We start from the raw sequence: 14453 nt of genomic DNA on the forward strand, positions 1-14453 counted from the left end.
GAGAGAGAGAGATGTATTTAATAACCCTGTTAAAGTATGAGGAACGACATCTGAATTTTGGCCATAAGAGCTGCAAGACTGTGTGGGCAACCATTTTTATAATTTCCATGGTCACACATTACCTTTCTTGCCTCTGAATTATCTGAATTCAATCTGCACGTATTTAGGTAGTTTTCAAAGGTTCTTTCCCAAGTCTTCTGTACTTACTAACATCTTGATTTTCCTCTTAGGTATCGCTTTTACTTTTTTTTTTAAACTCTATTTCTAAAAATAGACAAAATACTAAATTTATCAGTCTCTTTGGACACGCTATTCCCTGACCTAATTGAGAAGTAAAAAAGACATTTAAAAAAATTATCTTAGAAGACTGGATAAGAGAATCTACTCTACTCCTAAGTATAAAGTCAGGAGTTGAAATTGGACCAACATGAAGGATTAAAATCCATTTCTAGAAATGTTGTTATTGATCAGCAAAGAAAATTCTATTTGACTGCTCTTAGTGCAAATTATTTGCACATTCCTTCCTTTTCCATGTCTGGCCCAGAAGCAAAATGTGACTTACAATACATTATTGCCATTAGTTTTAAAGCTTTCATGTAAAAACCTTGAATTTATTTTATTTGTGAAAGCAAAATAGGAAAATATTACCTGCAGCTTGGCATTTTGAGTTTGTAGAGTTGTATTTTGTTCCTGTAGAGAAACAGTCTGTCTCTGAAGTGCAAGAATCTGAGCCTGCAGATTGCTGTTCTGTGTCTCAAGTTGCTTTAACTGTGTCTTCAGTGCTTGCTTCTCTGCCTGCAGTGTAGCATTCTTCGAAAATTAAAAAAACAACCCAGAAAATTTGAGTTCACAGTTGCTGACCGAACTTCAAGAAAAACCCCCTTATTTATCCAAAACAAATAAAGCAGCATGACTTCACAGAGATTTAAAGGGTATAACAAAACTGTAAATCACCTTATATAACAAAGTAACACACAGTGATATTATCACTACAGGTTAAGATTGAAAAAATGGGTAACTAATATTGTACCTATGGAGAAATAGTAATCTCCAAGACTCATGTAAATAAATATTATTATTTAAGAGGGATTTAGAGATATCTGTGGATTGAAAAGGGCAAATTCAGGTTTCCACATTTCCTTTTAAAAGCTGGTCAAGTGCTTTACGGCATCCCTCTGAGCAGAATCCAGCTGCTTCATGAACTATATTTAATTCAGATTCTGCTTGGTACATAAACTATGTGATAAATTGCATACTTTCTTAACAATACCCTCATTCATATTACTGGAACAGCTCACAACAAATAATTAAAACCAGAATAATATTTAAAACACATCTTACATTCCTTTCCACTTCAATTAATCTATCTTTAACTTTCAATAATTCTCTAGTAGTTTCCTGGTTTTCTTTCTCCCACTTATTGACAGACTGATTTTCTTCTCCACTTCTTGGAGGAGAATTCTGAACCATCCTTTCCTCTTCTTGTCTTTGCTTGAGAGCTTCATAGTTCTTTTTCACCTGAAATTATTTAGGACAACTGATATTAGGTTTAGAATTTTCCATTTTCTACATCTTAATTTATTACATGACTTTTCCAAGAGCAGAAAGTGCCATGTTACTGTATTTATAAATTTGCTTTTTGTGTATGTTTGGGGAGATGATGTACAAATTATTTATGGATATGGATAGCTTAATCCTAACAAACACTTGTCTAACAGAAAGAGATCTCTATTTTCTATTTCATTTCAGTGCTCAACTGTATCCCCCAACATAATAAACTCCTACAACCAAGGAGATTGTATTTCTTTTTTTAACCAGTCCACTCAGGCTTTTCAAGCTAGATCAGAAAATGTAACTGAAAATGATGACTTCTGGCACCCCAAATCAAATGAACTTCAGATTATTTATCCACCTGACATATTCAATGACCAAGAAATAAAAACTCAACAACTTTTTATGCGATTACAACACTGGGCCTGTATTACTGCAGTCTTAAAAAGGAGTCATACCCTTGCCCTGCTTTACATTACCTGAACAATGCCCATCTTTTGCTGTCTTACACAAAAGGTCAAGTGTAGAAATAATAATAGCTGGTATAGGAGTAATTTAATCTTACAGTAAAAAAAAAAAAAGTCATTCTCCTTACTGTTTTAAGTTCCTGACGGAGTTGCTGGTTTAAATTTGTTGATTCTTCTAAACGAGCCTCCAAAGCAGCAATTTTTTCTTCTTTTATTTCGAGGGACTTCTTGAGTGTGGATTCTAATTTTGACTCCAAAAGCTTGTACCTACTGGTCAATGACATCACACACTAAAAAGTCTGTATTTCAAAAAATTGAGGTATTTACATTCTTAAGTCCTGAAACAGTAGCCTCATAGCTACATTAAAAAGTGCTTGAATGCTTATTCTGTTCAAAAGCATGAAGACACCTCAGTATTAATATCAAGTCTTATGTCTAACACAAATGGAAGATGGTACTCAAAAACCTTTCTGAATCCTTCTTTCTTTTTAAACATATTAGACATACAAAAAGCCACGTTCAGCCACACCAGTAGGGTGCTGGCTTTATTTGGATCATTAGCGTGTGATGACAGCACTCTTCCTTCTGGCTCCCCTCCAGCGAATCCAGTGGGGACCTGAACTAAATTAGAATGTGAAGTATTTGGAGAGCAAGATTTTCATCAATTTCCATTTCCTGCCAGCTCACAAAGAGGAGGGCTAGGGAAGGAGACAGAACACAGTACTTTGCAGGTGCATACTTATTTTATCTATGAATGTGCAAATTGCTCACTCAGCCCAGCTGCTGGTATTTTAAGACTGTTACCACTCCTGATGTGTAAAGCTTCCATTTTTTACCATATTTACAATATTGTAGGGCATCTAAAAACCCAGACCACATATTTGGGAGACAGGTGGTCAGATTTAGAATGTGTCGGTTTAGAACAGTATCTCCTTTTCAGAAAATACTGAAAACCACACTCATTGATCACTTTTAAGCAGTTCAGCCACTGTACATGTGCTCAGAATCTGGAAAACATCCCACTTCTCCCCACAACAGGATAAAACAAAACAAACCACTAATATCCCCCTTTTTAATCTTGACTGCTGAAGAATCTATCACTTTAGTGAATGGAATAGATTGCAAGAGACTCCTGAATGAACAACTGCATTAGATCTAGTCAGGAACTGGAGCAGAAGACCAATGGTAAGAGAATTAATAAGTAGAAAGCTGTCCAGTAGCATCATGTAGTAGGATGAGAATCCTAGATTTTAAGGTATGACAAGTAATTCTCAGGGACTTAAGAAACAGTAGGCAGTCTGTGACTAGTAGAATACATAGCATTTCATCTTCTTGAGCTGAAGCATATATCCAGCTACAAATAATAATTTCTGTTACTGAAAAGGTACATGATTATATAAGAAAACAAAGAAGGAAAAAGACTAATAGCAGAGACCCAGTATCCAGTTTCCTTTTGAATACCTAATAATGAAAGATGGTACAAATTTTCTAATATCACTGAGATTTGAGTATTTCAGATTCAGTGTCATAATCCATTAATATTTTGTCAAAAGACAACAGCCATTTGAAAGGCAAGAGAAAATGGAAAACACTTTGAAGTTAACTTGTCAAACATGGTCAGCTTAGGTCCCAACAGAAGGGCTCTGAAGTGCTACCGAAAACATTCAACAACAACAACAACAACAACACCACACAAACAAAAAAACCCCCACAGCTCTCTCCAACCAGGGAGAGAAAAATTGTGCATTTTTTATTTCTGTCATTAAATTGAGAGAGGCAGACCAAAAATACACTGAGAAGTAATTTTGGCCATAATGAACTTAGCTTTCTACAGGCCTGATGAAACAATTGCTAATGCCTCACCTAGGTAATAATATTAATAATATTAAGAAACCAATCCAGGTACCTTTTGGATGAGTGAAAAAAATTAAGCATAACAAAAGGCAGGACAGTGGCACAGCACAATTTCAAACCAACCACTTCGTAAACAAATATTCCACATTCACAATCATCCAGCTCTACATGAAGTTGCTAAAGATAGGTCTACGTTCTTGTTTCAGAAGAAGTTCAAAACAACATAGCCCAAACTCCTTCACATCTAAACTATTTCCTCACAAGCCTGAGCTCAGAGGTAAGCTCTAGATAATGTTCTGGGTAAGCTTCAAGATACGAAGCTTACTGCACACCTCCTGACAGATCAGCCTTAATAGCACATCATAGCCAGCCTGATATCCAAATAGCCTGTACCATGAAATATTCCATCTGCTTTTGTGGTGCTTTCACACAGTCAGTGCTGGACAATCACATTTGCCATACACACCTTTCTAGACAGGCAGTATCTCCTGCTGCAAAGTAATCTCTAAAGAATTCAGCATGAGCTGTTCTTACGATGGTGCAGGTGAGCAGCACCAAATTACAAGAGATCTAAGGCCAGCAGCAGACATGTGCCAAGTGCAGGTCAACCAGTATGCAATGCTTGAGCCTGCTACCTGAGCTGTGTTCTTAATATACAATGTATACATAGCAAAAAAACGTGCACCGATTCCTTGGAAGAGGAATACCCATTAGAAGTGCACTAAGTGAAGGTGGCAGCAATGAAAAGAAAATTACTTAGTTGTGTAATTCCCACACACCTAACCTGGAAGCAAAGGAAGAAACGGAACAGGTCATGACAGGTGCCAGAAGCATGTTAAAATTTCCTTTACAGATGATAATTTAATGAAAGGTAGACAAGACTCCCCAGTCCACACAGACACGGAACTCCAAATTTTCTTCCAAATTATAATTTATAGATTCATTATAACATCGTTCTGTAAAATGCAAAGGAAACACTACTACTATATGGCCCAAAGTCTAATTCATATAATGCCACAAACTGACCTATGAGAAATGAACCCACAACATCTGATCTTTAAAAGTAGAAGCACTTGTAAAGAACAAGTGCCATTGTCTGGAACGTAGAAGTAGACTCACAAACCTTTTCATGTAGTATAATTTGCAAAAGCACCTTTACAGAACAATATTCTCTCTATTTGTAGGAGCACTCACTCCAATAACCTGGAATCTAGAACGTGATTTGGAAAAATGTTGCTCAATCTGGACTTCTTCATCTAAGCAGTTTAAGCTTCAACTCAGCTCAAGGACTCATTCTCCTTTATATGGTATATTTACCTAACGACAAACCAAAAGCATACTATGCACTGCAAGCTACACAGTAATGCTTAAATCTGAAGAAATCAGACTAGCCAAAGTCCTGAGGACTTTTCTTGACAGAAGAACTCCTCATCTGTGAGCTGAGAAAGGTAGATGAAAGACAGCAGCAGAAAACAAAAAGGGGGCAACAGATTCTCCACACAGGATTCTGGCACCACCCCAGTAACAGAGCACAGGCAGCAAGAAAGGGAAACTGCAGAAAAATGTTGTTTGGTTTTCTTTTGGTATAGAAGGCCCAAAAATCAACCTACATGTTCGTGACAATCAGTTGTAATAACAGATCATGACAGCAGCTTTTTTTTTTTTTTTTTTTTTTTTTTTTTTAAAAGAGCACAACTGAATACCATCATGAAATAAAGATTGGCTAGAAGCCCATACTAGCCTGCTTTTCTCCTGTCACAAATTTTCCCTAAATCCCTGCAGGATAAGACAGAACACAACATACAGTAGAGGAAACAGATGTCAGGATAGCAGTTGCTTTATAATGGCAGGTGTGGTAGAGTGATAGAGCCAGTATGAAGTTCTGGAGACATTTAAGTATCGGATACTTCCCAGCGTGTAAGTGGGAATGCAAACAGCTTCCTTTTGGTGCGAAGAATTAGAAGGAAACAGTCATAAGGAAATAGTGAGACAGTTTAAGGTAACCATTATGTGACAAAAGCGTAAAAAAACTTTTCTATCAGTCAAGCAGTCAAAAAGGAAAAAAAGAAACCACTTTGGGCCTATTTTACTGTTACTGTTCCCGCTGCTAACTAGAACATAAAACATTCTAATTATACATTACCTGTATCTACTGACATGCTTCAAAAAATTTCTTTGTAACAAAAAGTGGTAACTCACTCTCACAGACAGCTGAATGTAAAAGCACATCAACTACCCTATTAATTTCAAAGAACAGCAAGTTCAATTTTGGGTCTATTAATGTGCTTTAAAATCTAAGAGTATGCACAAAAGCAGTCCGTAAAACCGTTTCATCTTTATGGATCAAAAAGACCCTAATTTCTACACTGATCCAGATAGGCCTTGACATTCTCACCTGTCATCACTGCTCTGTTCATCATGCAAGAGACGCTCCTTGTTTAAACCTATTTTTTCAAGTTCATGGGCAAGTTTTTCTAGATCATTGTTCATTTGCTGGGTCTTCAATTTTTCATTCACCAAGTCCTTACACAGAAAACATTACAGTCAGTATCACCACAAGGAAAATAACGCAGTCTTAATTCTAGAAGTGCCAAGGCAAGAGTCTTTTATCACTACATGACTTGAGTAACTCAGTGTTAAATCTCCTTTCCTTCCAATTGCTAACTTTCAGCTATATCAGACATTGTTAACTATAATATGATTTCATGGTAGTTGTTTTCTCCCTTCCTTTCTGTAGAACTTCCCTTTCAAATTTGGTCTGGAAAATTATGGTGAAGGGGAAATGTTTCAGACAGAACAAATATGAACATGAAGAATCTGAACAAAATTCATTTAACAAAGGCTCCAGGACAGTCTGTAAGCAACCTTACAGAATTAAGTGTTATATGGTTCTATTACTCTGTTTCATTATGGTGATTATATAAGTTTTGATTATCTAACACTTTCCCTACTCTCATCACTACACAGATTAAAGCATAAAACAATACAAAATACAAACTTTTTTCAAAACTACAGATGTAATTTCTCTACACTACAAATAGATTATGACAGGAAGGGCACCTAATTTCTGTTTACCTCTCGTAAAGTGACAAGGGTCTTCTTATCAATGGTAGCTCTCTTCACGAGTTCTTTATTTTCTTTTTCAAGTTCTTTCAGGCGTACACATGACTCTTTATATACAACTATTTCTTTAAATAGAGATTTATTTTCCTTTTCCAGATTACTAATTTTTACATTGTTTTCTTCTAAAGTACTATCTTTAATTTCCGCTTGTTGTCGAAGCCTTTTATTTTCTTTTTCTAGCTGTTTCTTATCCTTTTCCAGTTGAGAAGTCTCTTGTTCCAACAACTTATTCTCCTTTTCCAACTGCTCTAGGCGCTTACTAGAGATTTTTAACTCTTCTAAATTCTTTTGCAGAGTCTGATTCTCGGACTCTAAATCTTGTAATTCACTTTCTAACTGCTGAATCTTCTTATTGCTGTTTTCAAGGGCTTTCTGTAGCCTTTGGTTTTCTGTGTCTAGGCCTTGGTAGCTGACTTCCAAGCGTTCCGTTTTCTTAAACGAGGCTTTCATGAGTTCAAGGCTTTTTTTAAGTTGCTCCTTTTCACTCTCCAGTTCCTTATTTTCTAATTGTAATTGTGCCACTTTAATGCTTGTGCACTTCAAGGATTCAATTGTTCTTCTTAATTCCAAATTTTCTTCATCGAGTTGTGAATTCTCCTTTTCTAAGGATTCTAATTGAAAAGTGAGATTTTTTAGGCTATCCAAAGTTTTTTTTAGTTTTCTGTTTTCCATTTCCAGGTCTGAGTTTTCTTGTTCTAAGGCCTCTATCTTCTCACAAGTAATTTTTAAGTTAGTGATTTTTTTCTGTAATAATTCATTTTCCTTTTCCAGATGATGCAGCTCATTCTCAAGTTCTTCTGCTCTCTCCCCTTTCTCTTTGTAGTGTTCCAGTTCTTTCCTGACTTGCTTTTTTTCAAATTCAATCTTATTTAACTTACTACTGGTCTCTTTAATAGACTCATGAAGGATTTTATTTTCTTTTTCTATTTCTTTCATTCTCGCTTCAGCACTGATTTGTGAGCGTTGTCTCAGAGAAGCTACGGTTTGATTCAAATGTTCGTTTTCTTGTTCTAATAGCTTAATCTAATTTGGGGGGAGAAATTGTAAACTCTGGTGAGCAACATGCCAAAAAGTAATTACTTCCATATATAAAACAAAAGTACTACGATAATGAGATAACATGGTATTTCCCTTTTAAGTTTTTAAAAAATTTTCTCTTACTCTACGAGTATTTATTTGCAGCATTACAAGCATTGTGTAGGTATAAGTTTGACAGCAAAATACGTCAAGGTGAATTATCAAATATCTTCCTCTTGGATATTAGTAGATAACATAAAACTAATGAAGCACAAACCAAAACAAAGTTGTATCTATTGCGCTGAGTTTAATTTTCATTTATGTCCACCCAGATTTAGATTATTTTTCTTCAACTCCCTACTTTACAGACATATGTGTCCACAAAAAACAAAACTGCAGTCAATTTCTAAACCAAACTTGAGATGGAGGGAGGTGTGGGGGCTGCAAAAGTGTCTTTATTTCACTTGGAAAAAACAGAGGTGGTCTGTGGGATATGAAGGCATCCTAACATTTCGGGTAGAAACACATCAAAGTTACATTAATTTTTTACTTAAAAAGAACCCTTGGACATGCTGGTCCAAAACAGCTTCCAGAGAAGGTAAATCGTATTAGAACCAAATTTTTTCTTAGGTAACATATTCCCAGATCTACTTCAAAGATAAAGGCAACAATTACATCTTAATTTTTAGTATCTTTTGATTTTTTCAGTTACTCCAAAGCATCTGAAATTGTTTAGGTATGTAATGACAGACAGCAAAATCCAGAAAGCTGCTTAAATCAGTATTTAAGAATACACTAATAACATAGCATCAGGGATGTTTCAACAATAAACTGTTTTGGAGAAAAGCAAGAGTGCTAGTTGCAATGAAAAACAGACTGAGAAAATTATACTGTTCTTTCATATTTAAGTCTGAATGTAACTATTAATTACAGGATCTACAGCTCCATTCCTAGCAATGACAAACTGTTCTGAAACAGTTAATAGGAAACTAATTAACAGGTGTCTACAAATACAACTTTGTAACACTTTACATAACCTGGTGTGTTACTGAACATGCATAATTACTTTCCGTAAATTCTGCTTCTGGTCCAAACTTAACAAAAAAATCATGATCAGTGCCTCCATAATTTTTCATGAAATCAAATGAACCTTGTATAGTCGACTCCAGTAAGTGTCAGCACAGAATTTGTAAAAGACATGAAAGATGCTGCTAACCCATCACAGCTCCTAAGTATATTATTTTTAAGCAGAAATAGTCCCACTGAAATGTCAGTCCTACTCCAACATGTTAAAAACAATATATGTATCCCTGATGGTTGAAGTGGGACTTATGACTTTTTCCAGAAAGTTCTAGTCTTTCTCCCTAGAGTACACTTCTAATACAATGTATAGATCAATTATAATTGATTGTAACAATAAACACTTTTAAACAAGACAAGTTGGCATATTTTCTTTAAAATCATCCCCACTGTTCTCTTTAAATGAAAGTAAAGCTTCAAAGCCAAGCACAATTTTGGGGTTTTTGCATTTTCTAAGTCTGGAATTTAATCTCCTGATTAAATTGGGTCTTTAGAAATTTTCAGTATTTTTGAAATATAATATTCTGTATTCCTAAATAGCGTACTTTCAAATTAAGCTAAAAAAAGGTCAATCTCGTCAATCTTATCAAGAAGTATCAGTGGAATTTATAAAAGATAACTACAGTTCTAATTCTGAAGGACTTGGTTACTAAAGAAGCAATTTCCAGAAGTTTCTGTAACTCTTGTTTCCTAATGCCTGCCTTCCACAGGTCCTCTGAACTGCTCTGCAGTTCTCAGACCTTAGAAGGTGTCAGCACCCATTAGATACAGATAGGTCAGAGATTCAGTACCCTCCCAAATACGGCTCCTAACTTTTACAAAGACACAGAGGCCAGCTTCTGGCAACCAAAAATAAACTCTGCTATCCACCTCCAAGTCACAGCAGGAACACATTCTAGTGCAGGAGACTATTATGAAGCTGGATGTGATGGTTTCTACCTCAGATAAACAAGACTGAGCAACACAAGAGCAGACCGGCTCTGCTACGCTGGTCTCGGTCAGGTCCCTTCAAGGGACAGGCTGCTGTAATTCTCATTAATACTTCGACATTACTTCAAACACTGACCAGCTGTCTGGAACCCATTGTCCTCCATTGAGAGGTGCTTGGCTTACCTCCAAAGTTCCCAATTTTCTACTTTGGCTGAGCTACACCCTCTAAAGCAGCTATAGCAAATGCATAGCCCATGAAAGCCACAGAAGCGTTACAAAACACTAAAAAGTTCTAAAACTAACAGTAAAGCCTCAGCTAAAAATGAGTCATGCCTCTCACTGGCTGCAGGTCTTAGACAAGCTATTTTGCCAGACACATCCTTTTGGCAAATCTGCTACATTTACAATCCCCTTATGCCTGTAAAAAAGTACAAAAGGAGAACAGTACAGTACAATGCAGCATTGAGACTTTTGATTCCGCTACTCACTTGTCGCTCTGAGTTTTCTTGAAGTGCTTCAAGTGTTTTTTCAAGCTGTGCTTTTTCTTTCATCAAATCTTTACTCATATTTTGACTGTTCTGAAGACTCTGTTTCTCTTGGCTAATTTCATTCTCCAGCTCTTCAAGCTAGGGAAAAGGACACCATTTTTTAAAGTGTACTTAGAAATTACAATAGTATTTCTCTTAGCTAGGTTGAAGGTACCCTTATAAAAATGAATAAAGCAAGTTAAAGGAAAGAATAAAATAGACTTTTCTATTCTTTACCTGAAACAACTAATCTCTTCTAGAAATAAATCTACTTCTGACAGAATTTGCTTGCTGGCTCAGAAGACTGTATCTATAAAGCACTTTTGCATTAAAAAAGCGGTCTGATTTTATTAGGTTCTGGATATTTCCCCAAGCCTCTTTTTTTCTTTTAAAATTCCATCCTAGTGAGACTTATACTGCTCCTCCAAGCTCCTTTTAACTTATAAAGGTTGAATGTTGTTTGATCTTACTTAACAATTTCAAGAGATACTTATGGTGATTCCTTGGGAATTAAATATACAGGTTTGTTTTGTCAAACGGTTCCAACTTGTAATGTCACCAGTCAGCAAAACTGTTTACAAGTGAAAATAACCAAGTGTGATTTTTCTGTCACATCTAAGTTATAATTAGTTACTTAGAAGCAACACACACGTTGTATTTTTAAACAATCATCTGCTGGAGGTTTATATTCTGTGTCAACTCCGCCATCCACACTCCCTCACCTTAGAGAAGTCCAGACATAACTTGGACCCCAGGCAGGGGGAATACTTTTAGAAACATTATTATATGAATTACACATTAAATTGCTGCTAAACAATACTGAGAAATAAAATGACAAAAAGGCAGTAGAATGGAATTCGCTCCCCGTGAAGCAATTTGTTGATCCAAAATACGCAAAAAGCATAGCATCAATAAGGCCAGAACCTGAATTAAATCTTTCTCTTTGGATGAGAATACTAAAGTTTGACCAATCTTTTGCTTCCCTCTCCCTCTTCCTCTGAAATTGAGATTTTCCTGGTCCCCTGCTTAGCAGATCAACACATGCTTTACAGGGTTACTGGCACTTTCACTGGTTTTTGCCAAGGAGAAGTAACTGGCTCGGTCACCCCAGCAGGGATGCAGTCAGCCTCCGTCTGGGAGCCAAATTTATCCATCGCTTGCCCAACTGCCAACTGGGCACTGGGAGTGGAGTTCCTGTGGTCGCTGTATCTCATATTTATAAGACTCCGTATTAGCCGTTTGTTTTAAGAGAAAGCGTGCCCAGATGGAAGTAGAATATGTATAGAGAATTCGTAACAGACATTTCGTTCAACTTCCTGCTTTTTGCTGAAGTCATCACTGTTCAGAGCATTGTCTTCAGGGGCAAGTGAAAAGAGAAAAAGGACATGTTGCCAGACATCCAAAGTGGCAAGAACAGTATCAGACAATCACAAGGACCAACTATTGCTTGCTTCTCATACCTATTCCTTTCTTTTGTACCCTCCTAGCTGCCTTTCTGGTACTGTACAGAAACTCAAAGCAGCACACAGGCTGCTGCAAAAAAAAACCGTATTGTTAAGAAACCAAAAAAACCATGGAAGTATGGAATACAGCAGGGATTTCTTTCAATTTAAAGTCATCTCTTACCAACTCTTCTCTAAAAATAATCTAACATCTGAAATAGCTGCTGAAGCAAAGCTATGTAATTAGTCCATGTGTTCTTCCGATTTTTATTCTCTATAAATATCACTGACTAAATTATTACCCTATTTGATATACATAATTTGGAGAGTAAAATATCGTAGATCAGCACAGATAAATCTGACAAACTCCTTCCATTCACTTGCTCATCAATTCCTTGTCCCAACTTCTCTTTTTCTCAGTCATGAATGAGGACACATGATTTTTCGCTTAGACTTATCGGTCAGTCTTCACCTATTTACACCTACTTTCCCCTGCTTAATAATTACAAAAATTAAAATAATGTTCTCAAGTATCATAAAACACTGTCAGTACTCATTATGTCCCCAACACTGCATTAGGCAACTCATGCACAATTCAAACATATACTAAAGATTACCTTTTTGCTAAGTCTTTGGTTTTCTTTTTCCATTTTCAGAATCCTTGAACTGCTGCCTTCTACAGAACCTACTGCACTTTGTAGTTCTTCTACTGTCTTCAGCAAACTTTGGTTTTCCATTTCCAGCTTCAGTAATCTGCTTGATGTCAGTTCATTTACTTCATGACCAAGTGATTTCTGTGGCACTATAAGAGAAAAAAAACACCATTCAAAAAGTGTACTTACTATCTGGAGTTCTTGGACTTTGCGTTTTTAGACTTTAGGATTTAGCAGCTTTTAATGGTCCTCCAATGACAGGACCACCTCCTACTCCTTGGTGAATAGAGCTAGTTAGGATTAATGACCCATCCTCCTTACCCAATAGGTAACTCCGCAGATGCATAGAAGTAAATATTCTATTCATCCTACAGTTCCTAATCACATCAGAGAGCAAATAAATGTATCTCTAAATTTCCACAAATCCTTTGTATGGGATCCAGTGTATGACCAAGCATACTATATGGGAAGAATCAAAATTTTTGCCACAGCTCTCTACAATTACTCCAACAAGCCTTAACAAATATTTCTTAACTTTGAGAACAGTAAGGCAAGAAAACTCATGATCTGTGCTACAGAATAGAGACATTTGAATGGCAGCACAAAGTTAACCCCAAGGTATTTATGGGTTTTTTCACATGGGCTGTATCTCCAGGGATATATGGGAATGAGTAAAAAACAAAACCACCCCAAACTGTTACATCTCTCCAGAGATCAAAAAACACTGTACTTTAGAAATAACAACCTGTAATTTCCTAAAGCTGTCCAGCCTCTGAGCTTTCAATTTTTCTATTTTATCAGTTTGCAATATTATTATATTTACCTTCAGAAAGTTCAGTAGTCCTATTTATCTGTTCAAGTTCCCAGCCAAGATGCAATGATTCATCCATACTTTGTTTCTGAGCCATTTCTAGAGTCATATTTTCCTCCATGAGTTCCTCAATCTTCTTTCTGTCCATATCACGCTCCTTAAAAATTATTTCAGATGTGATGTTAAAAAAAAAAAGTCTCAACATGCACAAAATATTTTAGTATCTAGTACGCCAGAGAAATGCAAAATGCATTTTCTGATTTGCTAATACACAGGGAGGAGACAGGGAGGAACAGACAAAAGTATGGAGAACTTAAAAGAGTAACAACCAGTAAAGAAAAATACACAGAGAAGAACCTCTTCTCATCATAACCTATGGCAATGACTACTTACTTTTTTTCAAAGCTCACTTCTCTCCAAATATCAGGAAAGAAATTATACATGATAAGCACAGCTTGGTAACACACACAAAAACCAAACAGACAGAGAAGCAAAATTTTACCTTCTCTAAACTATCATTAAGACTACTTCGACGCAAAAAGCTATAACAGGACTGGGTCCATGATGACAGCGTCTCACGTGGCTCTTTATAAACCCCTCTCTGCACACATGCTACTTTAACAGGAATAAGTTGCAGCTGCAACTCTCAACATCGTGCAGAAAGTGAAAGTAAAAAGAAAGTAATAATCTATCAACCCTTACAGAGAACACAAAAACCCACCCAGGCAAATTACAGCTTCATATTTTAGAATATTTACTTTTTGGAGAAGAACTGGTTAAAAACAGAAATTATTTGGGGAATAACCTTCTGACAAATATATAAATATATTGCCAGAATTTTAAATACGAATAACCTCTTTTATCTTTTAAGTAACAATAGACTATCTTCACATAAAAAACCTGATCCTTTCATTCTTACTAATGAGTCTCTGTATTTCTCATCATCGTATTTTAGGTATCCAATTAAACACTGTACTGCCTTTGGCATTTTTCTTTCC

General features: G+C 36.1%; 1 protein-coding gene across 1 annotated transcript in view; it reads right to left on the bottom strand.

The window, feature by feature from the left end:
- The window catches only part of CCDC88A (coiled-coil domain containing 88A), a 77600-nt gene that overhangs the window by 23378 nt on the left and 39769 nt on the right, over window positions 1–14453 (bottom strand). Inside the window, exons 12-19 of the mRNA XM_010281928.1 lie at window positions 13468–13612; window positions 12609–12793; window positions 10511–10648; window positions 6948–8018; window positions 6268–6395; window positions 2147–2285; window positions 1342–1518; window positions 649–810 (exon numbers count right to left, since the gene is read on the bottom strand). Of these exons, the coding sequence (XP_010280230.1) occupies window positions 649–810; window positions 1342–1518; window positions 2147–2285; window positions 6268–6395; window positions 6948–8018; window positions 10511–10648; window positions 12609–12793; window positions 13468–13612 (2145 nt within the window). The remainder of the gene's footprint in view (window positions 1–648; window positions 811–1341; window positions 1519–2146; window positions 2286–6267; window positions 6396–6947; window positions 8019–10510; window positions 10649–12608; window positions 12794–13467; window positions 13613–14453) is intronic.

The sequence above is a fragment of the Phaethon lepturus genome, unplaced genomic scaffold, assembly GCF_000687285.1.
Source record: "Phaethon lepturus isolate BGI_N335 unplaced genomic scaffold, ASM68728v1 scaffold17082, whole genome shotgun sequence".
NCBI classification, from domain to species: domain Eukaryota; kingdom Metazoa; phylum Chordata; class Aves; order Phaethontiformes; family Phaethontidae; genus Phaethon; species Phaethon lepturus.